The sequence below is a fragment of the Nelumbo lutea genome, chromosome 1 (assembly GCF_056320005.1).
Source record: "Nelumbo lutea isolate HS-2025 chromosome 1, American lotus-T2T, whole genome shotgun sequence".
In the NCBI taxonomy this organism is placed as follows: Eukaryota; Viridiplantae; Streptophyta; class Magnoliopsida; order Proteales; family Nelumbonaceae; genus Nelumbo; species Nelumbo lutea.
Window position 1 is genome coordinate 72285687 of NC_142684.1, and position 14178 is coordinate 72299864.

Here is a 14178-nt window from a genome sequence, read left to right on the forward strand (position 1 = left end):
GAACCCACATGGCTGATGTGTAGATCAATGCTAGAATCCCACACCATACAAAGAAAGCCAAGCTAGCTAGTATTTAAAGGGAAAGTGAGATATGTGACTAAATGGGCCTAAAGCCCATCTCAAATCGGGCTTAAGTGAGTTAATTAAGGGGGGGGGGCGAATTCTGATTTATAATCTGATTAGGATTAGCTAAAGGATAAGATAAGTCTTGTCCATTTAAGAGTTCAGATCCAAATATCAGATTTGGATTAAGAAACTCTTTCCTAATTGCATTAGGAAGATGATCCAAAGAATGCTATAAATAGGGGGCGAATTCACCAATTTATGTACTCAACAATCTGCAGAATTCTCCTCCAGTCCTTGTTGCCCCTACCCAATTCGATTTTCACCATTGGATATGATCAAGAATAGTTCTTGATATTGTTTCTTGTTAGAAGAAACAATCTAAAGCCGTGCACACCAACCCCTTGCGTGATTCTTGCTGAAGAACCACATTGTTAATCTTGCCTCACCATAAGTTGTGTCATCTTCAGTGGAGATGGGTTTTGGTCGCCTCTTTGAAACACCTAAGTTGGGAGTTACTATTTTTCCATATTAGGTACATCCCTACTTGCTTCCTTTTGGTTTTAGATTTGGTCTGCTTTGTTTCAATAACGAATTTTAAAAAATACAATATTTCTAAATTAGGAAATAAGATTCCTAAATGGAAAAAAGAAATTTTTAAAATTTTACCCAACTACCCTTATGATTTGACCATTCATACAATAGATCTCTCATCTCTTTAATCAGTTATATGAATAATATTGATTTTAATGCCTAATAACACTTGGCATTGATTGGAACATATAACCTACTCATATGTGTCCATATCAGCTTTTATGAGCCAAAGCAGACTTGATATGGACCCCATAGTAATAAAATGTCTGCAACTAATTCAATATATCACATCAGTTGATTTTTTTATTTATTTTTATTTCAAATGTCACTGGGATGGCTGAATTGAGTTCACATCTGCGCCGAATTATTTGTAACTGGTCTCAGATAATGTTTTTCAATAAATATATCTAACCGTAACAATGACTTTGCATTACATCACTTTCATAATTTAATTATTGAATAAGTCAAATTAGATATACATAAGACGAAAAATTCAACATCTAATTAAATGACATAAAGCCTTCGGGCTTTTTCAAAAAAAAAATAATAATAATAATAATAAATGACATAAGGGCACAGGTGGGAGCGGTTTAGAACAGGTTGAGGTTAACCGTCATCCAACCCGTTGAACCCCAACGCTAATCCTAAGTTCCTAACCTATACTCTAGCGGCCAACTCCCAACCCCGAACCCAACTTTGGGTTGGGTTTGGGCTGGTCCATTTTTTATTTCATTTTGCTAAAAAGATGTTACAACTTAGGATTTAGCCGGTTTAGGTTTGATCATGTACCAACAAAGTCATTGTGCTTTAAGTGTCATATTTATTATGTACATATACATTCATTAATACATGTATATATGAATGGACGCATTACCTATGTTAAAAATGAAGACATGTTAGATATGGGTAGGGTCTGATTGCTCAAGACTTCAACGAATTTGGGATTTTTTACCAACAAAACATATTCCAACACTCTTCTAACATGATCTAACATTGTATCTCTTACCATGAGATATTGTTGACATGTGATTCAGATTCGCCCTGAACCGTAAACCAAGTTAGGTTCATATTTTTTTCAACTGACCCTAATACAATCTCAACCTGATCATCTGACTTTTTTGGGTGTGATTTAGGTTAACCCCAACCCAATTTGCACCCTTAGAAGATGAAGCCAATTCTAACACAAGTAGATTATGTTAGAATTTCAATAGGAGAGATCCATCACCACCATCATCATCATCATCTAATTCTTGTACCATATGTGACCAGCTACATCAAGGTTAAAAGTATTGATAATGTACCATACAATACATATGTTTTTAGGGTATATATGTGTGTGTGTCCCAATATCATAGTTGAACCCATGCTTGAATTATTAAAGTGAAAGATAAAAAAGAGTATTAATGATTAAAAAATACTAGAAAAAAGTGGATTTTTGCGCATTTGACATAATGTTTTGATTTAGCTACATGAATCCTATTTTTCCATTTCATTTTATTTAGTGCCATGTCCATCATTAAATAATGGAAACATAAATTACTTTTTATTACTTCCACTCACATCCGTTTTGGTTTTGTTCTAGATCGATCCTTTAACTTGTAAATGATCATTTTTTTCAAATAAAATGAAGACCTATCATAATTCATAATAGGCTTTAATAATTTTGAAACATTCCCTTTTCACTTTTGTAGCAACAAGAACCAATAAAAACATCACCTTCTCCAAATAAGAAAGTATATAGAATGTTACTTCACTTTTGTAAAGTGAATTAAAATACTGTATTTTCCTTCTGATCATGATAATACAATTTTACATTAACTTTTCAAAAAAGAAAAAAAAAAACAATAAAAACATCCAATAGGCAATTACCAATAAAAATATGATTATAAAAATTGAATTGTCTTTTAATTAAGAATCCAACTATGATGCATTTTCAAATATTTGCTACATATTAAATTAAAATATCAACCAATTAGGCTAAAAATGTCACATGGACTATTTACTTTTTATTGATTCACATTATACTAGTTCACATCTGCCCCCGACAGAATGTGCCCCAAAAATGCCTTACATGCACATCTCAAAATGCATTGAGAACATCTTCCATGCTTGTCATTGAGAGATGTTCCCAAAAAACGGTTGGGATATGCTGTGGTACGTTTTTGGGGCACATTTTGTACATGAAGGGGCAGATGTGACTTCACATTATACAAGGTAGTATTGTACAAAGCTACAAATAATAACTTTTAACAACATTAAAGATGTCATTATGATATGACACTTTATCACTGGTTCACATAGACTATTTAGGTTTGAGTTATATTGCAACAATTTCCAAATTTCCATCCAATGCTCCATAGGTTTTGCCCTTGAAGCAAACACTAAGAAAATTTGAAGATTCTACGAGATCTTGAGAGGGAGAAAGGTTGGATCAAGCCCAAACTGAGGCCAACCCAATCCTGGTTGACCTTTAAACTCACCTAACCCAATCTGACTTGCATCCAGCGGTGGAGTTAGGGATTTTCTTTTGGAGAGGCTAAGTTAAACTAGAAAATGAAATAGGGAGTAGAAGAAGTAGGGTTTCAAGAAAAATAGGATTGGAAAGTTTGGATCTATTACAGATATTTTTTAAAGTAGGGTTTCCTTGGTACCATCCATAATTTCTAACTCTAACCATCAAATGTTTTGATCATTTTGCAGGATTCATGATACAATAAGGCTGTGTTTGGTTACATGTTTCCCTGTCTTTTTTCTTTCAAACCAAATACAATCCAAAGGTGCCCCCTCTCATAGAATCAATGAGGTGCCATATTAAACTTTCATTGCACCATACAATTTCAAGTGGTGGTGGGTAGGGCTATCAATGGGTTGAGTCTACCTGATAGAACTGAACTGGTCATGCTAATTCTGGTCTCAATTAATAATTGGATCATGACTGGTTCTTTCTACTCTGAACTGATTCAGACCCGAATAGATTACATTGTTAATAAATATAAAATCCTCTTAATTTTTCTGTTATATTTCACATCCAAAAGGATAATTTTTATAAATTATATAAAATAATTTTGGTTAAAAACACTTATTTTACCAACAAATCATTTTTATAGATCTAAAGTATAGTTGAGTCAAACACAATTGTCCCGATTCATAAATGAAACAGTTCTAAGTTGGAGCCGAGTAATAATCAGTTCAAAACTGGTACAAACTGGTACAGCCCTATCTCAAACCAGACCCAACTCATTGACAGTTGTAGGGGGTGGGGCGAACCTTGTGGTTTCAATCCATCCACATGAAGTGGATGTATTATTGACTGGAGCCTGGTGGTCTAAATGCATCATGTCTTTCAAATAATGGGGATATAGAAAAAAATAAAATATGGGAAATTGTCTAAAATTCACCATGAGTTTTTAGCATTTCTCTTAAATTCACCACAATTTTTCAAATTGTCTAAAGCTCACCATGTCACTAACTTAACGTTAGACAGATTAATGAGTGTTAATATATTATCATTTTAACCTTCATAAAAAATATAAAATATATACAAAATAAATTAACGGGTGTTAATATATTACCATTTTAATATTTAAACGTGAAAAAGGAAAATTTTCAAAAAAATATTTTCAAATATAAAATACATAAAAACATAGAAATTACAAAAAATATAAAAAATGATTTTCAAATTATAGAAACTATAGAAATTGAAAAACAAAATCAGAAAATAAAAATTGTAGAAAAGACAAAAAATTATAGAAAAACACAGAAATTGCAAATAAAAAAAATACAAGAAAATTTATAGATTGTAGAAAATAGAAAAATGTTAAAAAATGAAAACTATAAAAACATTGGAAATTATAACAAAACACTAAAAGTGCAAAAAAAAAAAGAAGAAAAAGACCATTTTTCCTCCAATTCACCATTCAAGGGTAATTTGGTCATAAAAATTATTATTTATGCCGACATGGACACCTCTGTTAAGAAGCATTAATGGTGTACTAATGGGAATGTGAGTTTTAAAAAATAAAAATTTTCTTACATGTGAGTTTTAGACAGTTTGAAAAGTTGAGTTTTAAGAAAAATATTGAAAACTCACTGTGAGTTTTAGATAATTTCCCAAAGACCATTATACCCTTTTACATAATCAATTAATCATATCTCAACTTCTGACTTGTGAGAGGACTCCGTCACTGAGTCTGAGGAGTGCTCCCCAGTCTTGGAAAGGGCGTGTGGCACAGCCTGTGCTGTGCCGACTTCACGGTCCGTCCGCAATACGCAGCCTCCACGGTCGGGACTCGTTTCTCCTCTGTCGGTTGTTACAAGCTTAGCCCAGAAACCAAATCGGACCTAATGTATTAAGACTGAAGGTAGTTTAGCCTTTAGGTCTTCAGTCACCAAACCGCATTTCCAGTTTCAAGTTTGAACGATTGAATTAATCAATATCCACAGTTCCACACCAAACAGCATGTCTCCACGTTCCACATGTCCACCTCCATCCTCAATAAGAGTAGCCGTTAGAGACCACGTTCCTAATTTGCCGACACGGGAGTTCACCAGCCTCACTAAGAAAACATCATTTCAAGGCAAATAAAATAATTCCAAACGATCGTGCTTTCAAAAGCGCGAGCCTTCAACTGTTGCCTTGAATTCAATATGTCTCTTCTCAAAACGTCTCTATTTGCTTAAATCATATGATTCCAATCCCACGTTTCGAAATTCGTTCTTAGATGAGTACGCCCATCTGTGCGGAGAATTATTTACGGTTTTTTTATACTAAACGCCAAATCGTAACATCTACAGTTCCTCTTTACTTCATCATCCGAAATCCCTTTAAGAGAGAGAGAGAGAGAGAGAGAGAGAGGGAGGGACCCGTCTCATCTCATCCCAACCACCACTCTATTGCGAATTCCCCTGCGAAAGGAGATCCCTTTCCTTTGTGTTATCTTCTGTAAAGGGTGTATTTTCAGTGAGAATCTCACTGTTCAATTTGCCTAGAACGGGCATTCTGGTATCTTCTTTCTTTGATTGAACTTGAAGCAAACGGAAACTTAGTATCTCTCTCCTGCTCATCTTCAGATCTGCTGCATGGCTTCTCTCTGAGGTTATTTACCAGTTCTAATTAAACTCGGGTGTTGGTTATCTTTCTTCATTGGAGCCTGGAGCGTTAACTAAAGAGTATGATCCTTTCAACTTCTCTTCAATGAATTCTTGTATCTCTCGATTTTTTTTTTTTTAATTTTTTGTTTCTTATTTCTCAGTTAACATGTTTCTGCTTCTAATTGTTATGGTTTGTTTCTATTTACCCGTCCTAGACAAGAAAAATGATAACTTTTCTGGGGCGCGGTTTAGTTGTTAGTACCTGTCTGGTTCTTATTTGCAGAATCTCCGAATTGTACTCTGCTTCTTAATTCTCTTAGCTTTTGATTCAACTTTGTATCTGCATGATTGCATGGCACTTGTCAAGTTGAAAGGCTTAGGGGGCCATTCTTTTCACGGTATTCTCTTGTGTACGTCGGTGGTGCTTGGTTCAACTCTATGATGTGATTCAGGTGGAGTAAAGTTGGTTTTCAGTGGCGCTGAATCTTTGTAGACAAAGTGGTTTTTCCAAATTCTGCAGCATATAGATCTCTTCTGAATGGGGAGGTGGTTCTTTCATTACCAATAAAGTCTCTTTGGTCGTTGTTAATGATCCAAAGAAAAACGTGGAATTGAACAATGGGCTTGTTCAAAGGTTTTGGACGCCTTGTGGTTGTGGCACCTTTGTGTAAAGTGCTTAAAAGCACGTTTTTCTTCTATACAACTCCTGTCTAGCTGTAAAACTGCTGTGCAAGTGAGCCGTTTCAATGTCCTAGTTCCGTTCTCAATGTTTTCGGGGGCTTGAATGAGTAAATGGTGTTGTAAAGTCATCTGAAAGTAGGAAATTGATGGCTCCTATCAAGCAAGCCAACTTGTGATTGTTTACTCAATAGAAAACAACTTTATTGGCAAACGGAAGTGTGATTCTGAGATCTTTCCCTTGAATGCATTGGAAGTTTTCTTGGTGTGTCTTTTGTTGAAGGTCAAGAATCCCAAGTACGTGAGTGGATGAGTTCTAAGGAGACCTCAGTATTTAAAACCCAGGCATCTTCTTTGGGCCTTAACTCAGGGAGTGAGGTAGAGACTGATAGTGATTTCCCTAACAGCTCCATTGACAGTCTGGGTTGTCTTACTGGTAACAGAAGGTCTAAGGCAATTGTGGATCTCTATGGTGATGTAGTGGTCAAACCCTCTATTAGGGGGTCACACAGCACTTGTGGAAGAGGCAGAAGAGGAGGGAGAGGAAGAGGTTAAGTATCGAGGTGGTTTTTCTTTTTAGCTCGGGTGAGGTGTCTTTGTTGTCTTCTAGTAGTTTGCCTTGTGGTCTGGTTCCACTGGTTTGGTTTTTTGGTCTTTTTAGGTTTGGGTGTTTTTGTGGGTTTTCCCGTTTTGTTTGTTAGGCCAGTTTCGAATCTGGCTTCTCGTCTTTTGTATACTTCTTGTATACTGTTCTTTGTTTCTAATAAATTATACCTTACCTACTTCAAAAAAAAAATAAATAAAAAATTCTGAGATCTTTTCCTGACTTCACCCCACCTTGATCACCTCAAACAGATTACTGCTGCTTTTAGGATGACTCTATTAACTACATGCCCCATTATGGCAACAAGAAATGGGATTATCTCTTTAACGTTGTGCCTTCTACAAGGAAAATTTTCCAACCAATAAATTTTCTTCTTTAACAACAGATGATGCACTCTATTCCCCTAAAACTCTTTTGTTCAATATAATCATGGCAATAGGTTGGTGATAAAGCTAAGGTATGTCTATATGATATTGGGGAGATTCCTGGTAAGGATCAAAAGCTATAGTTGGGAATATGGATGGGGATTAATTCTGTAGATTGTAAAATGTGGGGGTATAAGGTACCTAGGGGCATTTTTTTTCAGTTCAAAATTGAAAATAAGAAAGCTGTACCATAACTAACAATTAAAACACCAATGAAGAAGAATGATGATGTAGAATAGCAGTGAAAGGCCATTACTTGGGTGTAATGGTAAAATCTCGGGATGTCAAGCATGAGAATGTGGGTTCAAGTCTGGGAGTGACTACTTTATGTGAAAAAAATGCCAAAGGTTAGGACTGTATCCAGTGCACCCTCCCAAGACCCCAAATAGATGGGACCAACATTGGGTAATGGCCAAAGTGATGTTGCTGCAAGCTCAAACAATTAGAGGGTATAAAGCAGAATATAAATAATAAAAGAGAACTAGTGAAGAAATGTACTCAGATCAAGATCCAATAAGAGCAAATAAACTACCTTAGTACGCTAATGAATCTCATGACAGACGTACTTATAAAAAGCTTGACTTGAAAATGAAGGCTTAAATTTAAATAGGGTGTGGCATCTTTTAAGAAAGTAAGGTGTGATGATCAGTGCCCATGGTCTCCGTAGTTTTGCTGGAAATAGTTGCATCTAGAGAACTTCTGACAGTTCCAACTTTCTCCTTTAAAATTTGGTCCCAGCTAAAATTCCCCAGCTCGAGACTTCTCTAGGGGGTGTCAGTCACGGTGGGCCCCACTGGTGCATGTTTTCTTCCCTCTGTGAATTTCTGCTTTGATTGACTGCACCACTTGTTAGTAAGTTCATACTTGTATGTATTCCCAAACTCACTTGCATGCTTTGCTTTGACTGTAGGACCAAAACCACCACTCTTCTAGTTCTAGGTACAAGGGATGTTTCTTCTTCACTTTAAAATCCTTCATAGAATAACTCTTACCATAGCTACTGCTGAACTCCTGCACTACTAAAGATTGACAAGAACATTTAAAACTAATCTTTAGGTCCTCTTATAGGCCCCATATAAAGTTGAGACATTATTCAGAAACAAAACATCTAAGAATGACCAATTTAGTATGCAATGTAGTACATTGCTTTGTTCAGATCAAAGATTGACCCATATACTCTACAAGCTTTTTGGAGTTTTTGGTCATAAGTCAAGCATTGAATTATTTTTACCAAATTCTAACTATATGCTAATTGATTGATGAATTTTGAGATTCCCCAATTTGAGCATTAGGAAATTTTTGGGGTTTACATGGTTCCAAATATTAAATTTCATGACATTCAAATTCACTGGATTCAAAATTATGCCTCACATTTGTTTATGGGATTTCCAGGACTAATGGATCTCTTCTTTTTCCTACTTGAATTTGTCAAGTCTTTTCTTTTTTTTTCCCATCTTTTGGTCTAATAAAATGTTAGTGGACTAATTAAGATCCAGCTCAAATCTCAATCATATCACGAATGCCATTAGTTGGTAATGGGGTGGGAATTTCATGCTTGATAGTGGATAGTCTCCTCTCAGTAGTTATTGCTATTCTATGGGAAGCTTCCTAAGTTACTGAAATTATGGAACTTCATAATTAGATCACTTTAGCCTCTTTTAAATTGGTTTTCCTATCTGCATAGTACACTTAGCTTGACTTTGTTTGCATTATTTGGACTGACCATTTGCCTTCATCTGACTACTAGAGCTTGGTAAAATGTTTATGATTCATTCTTGATGTAGCATTATAAATTTTCTTTGCTTGAGTTGTTAGCCTAATATTTTGTTCATTCTACCCAAACTGGTTATCTTTTCTCTGCTTGCTTACTAGTCGGCAAATCTTACTCATTTACAGGCAGTTACATATCTTTTATATCTAAAAATCACAAATGGCTACACTTGGGGACATAGGACTTGCAGCAGCCATCAATATTCTCAGTGCAGTTGCATTTTTACTGGCATTTGCCATACTACGACTGCAACCATTCAATGATAGGGTGTATTTTCCCAAATGGTATCTCAAGGGTTTGAGAAGTAGTCCGTCACATGTTGGTGCATTTGTACACAAATTTGTCAATTTGGACTTTAGATCATATTTGAGGTTTTTGAATTGGATGCCAGCTGCATTGCAAATGCCAGAACCTGAGCTTATTGATCATGCAGGACTTGATTCTGCTGTTTACTTGCGAATTTACTTGATTGGGTATGTCTTACCTCGTATTTAATTTTTTCTTCTGTTCTCCTCTTTTTTATAGCTTGTCTTGTGTTAATGGTATAACATACAAATTTCACCTATGCTTTTTTAAGTGATTGGCAGTGTAAAGATGAAATGCTAGAGAAAATTGTGGTGATTTGTTAGAGATGATCAAATAAAAAATTACTATGGGTGAATATTTGTGGAGGCTAAGTCACTAGCCAAGTTATTCTAGCTATTATATATGCCAGTATTTGTGGCTGCCCTATATTATCGCTTCTATTTTAGCTATCAGAAGTACATGATGCATATGTATATACTTTATATATCATTAGGTGAATCAAAGAGAATATCCAACTTTTTGGCTGTTGACAGATGTTATTGTATGTACTGTACACAGATTTAGTGCCCGTAGGGGTATTTTTGTAATTTCAATACCATTAAGTTCGCCAGCCTCTTCTCTTTTCTTCCTTCTTCTTCTTCCTTCTTCTCTTCCTCTTCTTTCTCTTGCTCAACATGGTATCAGAGCGGAACCGTCCAGGCCTGGAAAACAACCAGCTGAGGTCACTATATTCCTGATGTTCGAAGGCAAGGAAGAGAAATCATTCTCCAGTGCTGCGGTTAGTCTCCAATGTTGAGTAGAATCAGCTTGACTGTTCAACTTCCTAGCGTAGAAAAGGGTTCTGCTACGAAGTTTTTTTTCATCCTCCAGCCCAGGTGTTGGTATCTGTAGTTGCTCGGCTGAGAAGACTGTAGAAAACTATCACCTGATGTACGAAGAAGGGTTTTGGCTTGCAGAGAAGATGGTGTCCAAGAGTGTACTGCCTATCCACTGTTCGGGTGACCTGGTACTCAATTGAAGTTTTTTTTATTGTTCTCTTCTTGCTCTCTTCAATGGACTGTTAATGCCCTAAAATCTGAGTAAGGTGACTGTTCGGCTACATTTTTTTTTCTCTTCTCTTGTGTGTTACCGCTATTCAGCTACTCTAAGTAACTGTTGATGCCCTAAACACTCGGTGACTGTTTGGCTGCCCTGAAATTGGTATCAGCCGATTAGGTGTGTGGTGAACTACCACTTTGTATTTCTGTTCCTACAGAGAAGTTGCATGAAAGTTGTAAAACTGTAGGTCATTCAGACTTGGTTACACTGCAAGTGTAGTGTTCGTATGTTGTTCGTTCTATGGACTCCTACAAACTGTAGGTCATACAAACTAGTATTGCAGCTGTAGTGTTTGTGCTTGGTTCTCTGTGAAATCGAAAATTAGCAAGTGCCTAGTTGTGGACTGTATCAGCTCTATAAGGCAGTGTGCCTTGGTTTTTGTGTACTCCTAAACCTGGAATCATGAATAGTGAAGATTCAGCCACATCCGGAATCTCCACAATGCTGAATGGAATGAGTAGGGGCAGTGACCTATCATTCCCTATGGCTGTTGTTTCTCTTGATGGGTTAAATTACCTAGAGTGGTCAAGAGGGATCAAGTTATACATAACTGCAAGGGGAAAAATAGGCTATATAAATGGAAGAATCAAAGAACCACCTTCTAGAAATGCTGAACATAATAGATGGGATCAGGAGAATAGTATGGTTATGTCGTGTCTCTTGATCTCCATGCAACCACAATTCAGGAAGAACTTCATGTGGGCTGAAATTGCAAATGAGATATGGGAACAGGCAAAATCCACATATTCTGAACTACGACACTATGCCAAGATCTATCAACTGCAAGCAGCATCATCTACTTGTCAACAGGGGGAGAGAAGTTTATCAGTTTATTATTCTAACTTGACCTCTGTTTGGAAGGAGTTGGACCATTAACAGAATATTGATTGGAAGTGTGATGAAGATGCCAAATTGTATAAGAAACTCGTCTCACAGCAAAGAGTGTTTGCCTTTTTGCATGGTCTCAATCCAATCTATGAATCTATCAGAGTACAAATTGTCAGTTCTAAGGATCTTCCATCAATTCAGGAGGTCTATGCTCGTCCAGTCTGAAGAAAGCAGGAGAAACTTGATGAACAACACCGGAGGGGATGCAATTCTGTCGGCGGCAAAAGGGGATGCCTCTACTAGTAGTGGATCTTCTTCTAGGAGAGGGGATCTCTAGAAGAAAACAGAAGATAAGGAGAAATTGTGGTGCACTAACTGTCAGAAGCCCCGACACACTAAAGATACTTGTTGGGATCTTCATGGGAAACCAAAATGGGCTCAAGATCTGCCTAAGAAGCAAGACTCAGATGTAATTAAAAGGCCCAGGCAACAAGGTACCAAGAAACATCACATGGCCAACATGGTTACTCGGGAGAATCAGCCCTCCACTTCTACTATGACTCAAACACCACATGGCCAACATAACTACTCTGGATCTGACCCAAGGGAAGATATCTTAAACTCCTTCCGTGACCATTTAGAGCTTTATGGGTAGAACAGTTCGCCATATGGATGCTCCTCCCACAGCCTCATTTGCATCAACATCAGGTAATCCTGCCACAGCTTTCCATGTTGCTTCTCACAACCTTGACTCTCCATGGATCATTGATTCTAGAGCGTCAAAACACATGACTGGTATGTCCTCTTACTTTCAAACTTATCACCCTCTTTTTGGAAGAGATAAAGTGAGACTAGCTGATGGATCATACACTTCCATAGTTGGTCAGGGAACTCTCTCTCTTCCTCTCGGCCTTACACTTTCTGATGTTCATGTTCCAAAATTTCCTATGAATTTGTTCTCAGTTAGTAGTGTTACAAATTCCTTAAACTGTTTTGTGACATTTTTCCCTTCCTATTGTGTGATTCAGGATCTGGCGTCGGGGAGGACAATTGATAGGGGACGTATGGTTGATGGACTCTATATGTTGGAGAATATGGCTGGCCTTCATGTTATAGAATCTTTTGTTCAGAAAGTATAAAATGTATTTGTGGCATTGTCTCCTGGGTCATTTGTCTTTTGAGTCTTTGAAAGTTGTTTTTCCATAACTGTGTAAGTCAGTGTCTGTTTCTGATTTCTCTTGTCAAACGTGTTAGTTAAGCAAGCATTGTAGAACTCGTTTTCTTCAAAAAAATAGTAAATTTGAGTTTCCTTTTCACATTGTGCATTCTGATGTGTGGGGCCATGTTACTTTACCTTCTGAGAGTGGCTACAAGTATTTCATTACTTTCATTGACGATTATTCCAGATACACTTGGGTATACCCAATGTGAACCCGTGAGGAAGTACCAAAAATTATCCAAGATTTTCAGCGGATGATCTTCACCCAATTTCAGGCCGAGATACACATACTTCAGTTAGACAATGCAAAAGAGTTTTTTCATAGTGACCTCACGGAGTTTTTTGCTTCACATGGCTCTCTTCATCGGAGCTCTTGTGCCCGCACGCCACAACAAAATGGTGTGGCTAAATGGAAGAACCGACACTTTCTTGAAGTGGCATGGGGTTTACTACTTCATATGAATGTTCCCAAACGATTTTGGCTTGAGGCTGTTCTTTGTTCTACATACCTCATTAACCGAATGCCCTCTCGTTGGTTAGAGTACAAAGTCCCACATCAGTTTCTCTTCCCTAAGGCCCATCTTTTTTCTATCCCTCCGTGTTTTTGGTTGTCGGTGCTTTGTCCAAAACCTATCTCCCACCCGGGGGAAATTGGACTCTCGTGCTATCCCGTGCATATTTCTTGGTTACTCATTCTCCCAGAAAGGGTATCGTTGCTTTGATCCTATTTCTCGGAGATTCTATGTCTCCATGGATGTTACCTTCTTTGAAGATGAGCCATGCTTTCCTGTTTCTCCTTAGGGGGTGGCAAGAGGAGAAATTGGTTCAACCTCCTCTTCCTAATACTTCTCCTTCTCCCCCCTCTCTTCTTGATCCTCTCTACCTTTCCGTTTTTTTTTTCGTCGTCGTAAAGGCCAACCAAGTTGAAGAGCTATGGAGAATCCAGAAGCTGTACCTCAAATGCCATCAAACTCCTCGGGAGAAGATCATACTCACTCAGGTAACTTGACTCCCAATGATGGTTCTGACCAACCTGTTGCTAATGATCTTGACCTTCCTATTGCCCACAGGAAAGGTGTTAGGTTGTGCACCACTAAACATCCAATTTCCAACTTTGTTTCCTATGGGAACTCTCACCTTCATTTCGTGCCTTCCTTACCTCCATTAACAGTATCCCTATTCCTAAGAATGTGGCAGAAGCTCTCTCAGTACCTGAATGGACAAATGCCATGAAGGAAGATTTTGATGCTCTTCATAAGAATGGCATGTGGGAACTTGTTGATCTCTCTAAGAGAAAGGATCCAGCTGGATGTAAATGGGTGTTCACTATTAAGCATGGGGCTGATGGAACCGTGGAGAGGTATAAAGCTCGTTTAGTGGCAAAGGGTTTACTCAAGTATATGGAGTTGATATGCAGAAACCTTTGCCCCTGTTGCCAAAATGAACTCTATTAGAGTATTTTTCCCTCTTGCTGCTAATCTGAATTGGGATCTACATCAGC

The 14178-nt window shown here is 37.4% G+C and overlaps 1 protein-coding gene across 1 annotated transcript in view; it reads left to right on the forward strand.

Moving 5' to 3' along the window:
* Positions 1 to 4826: 4826 nt before the first annotated feature.
* Positions 4827 to 14178, forward strand: part of LOC148875285 (ERD (early-responsive to dehydration stress) family protein) — a 58839-nt gene continuing 49487 nt past the window's right edge. Inside the window, exons 1-2 of the mRNA XM_088964405.1 lie at positions 4827 to 5826; positions 9352 to 9699. Coding sequence (XP_088820531.1) covers positions 9386 to 9699 — 314 coding nt within the window. The 5' untranslated portion in view covers positions 4827 to 5826; positions 9352 to 9385. The remainder of the gene's footprint in view (positions 5827 to 9351; positions 9700 to 14178) is intronic.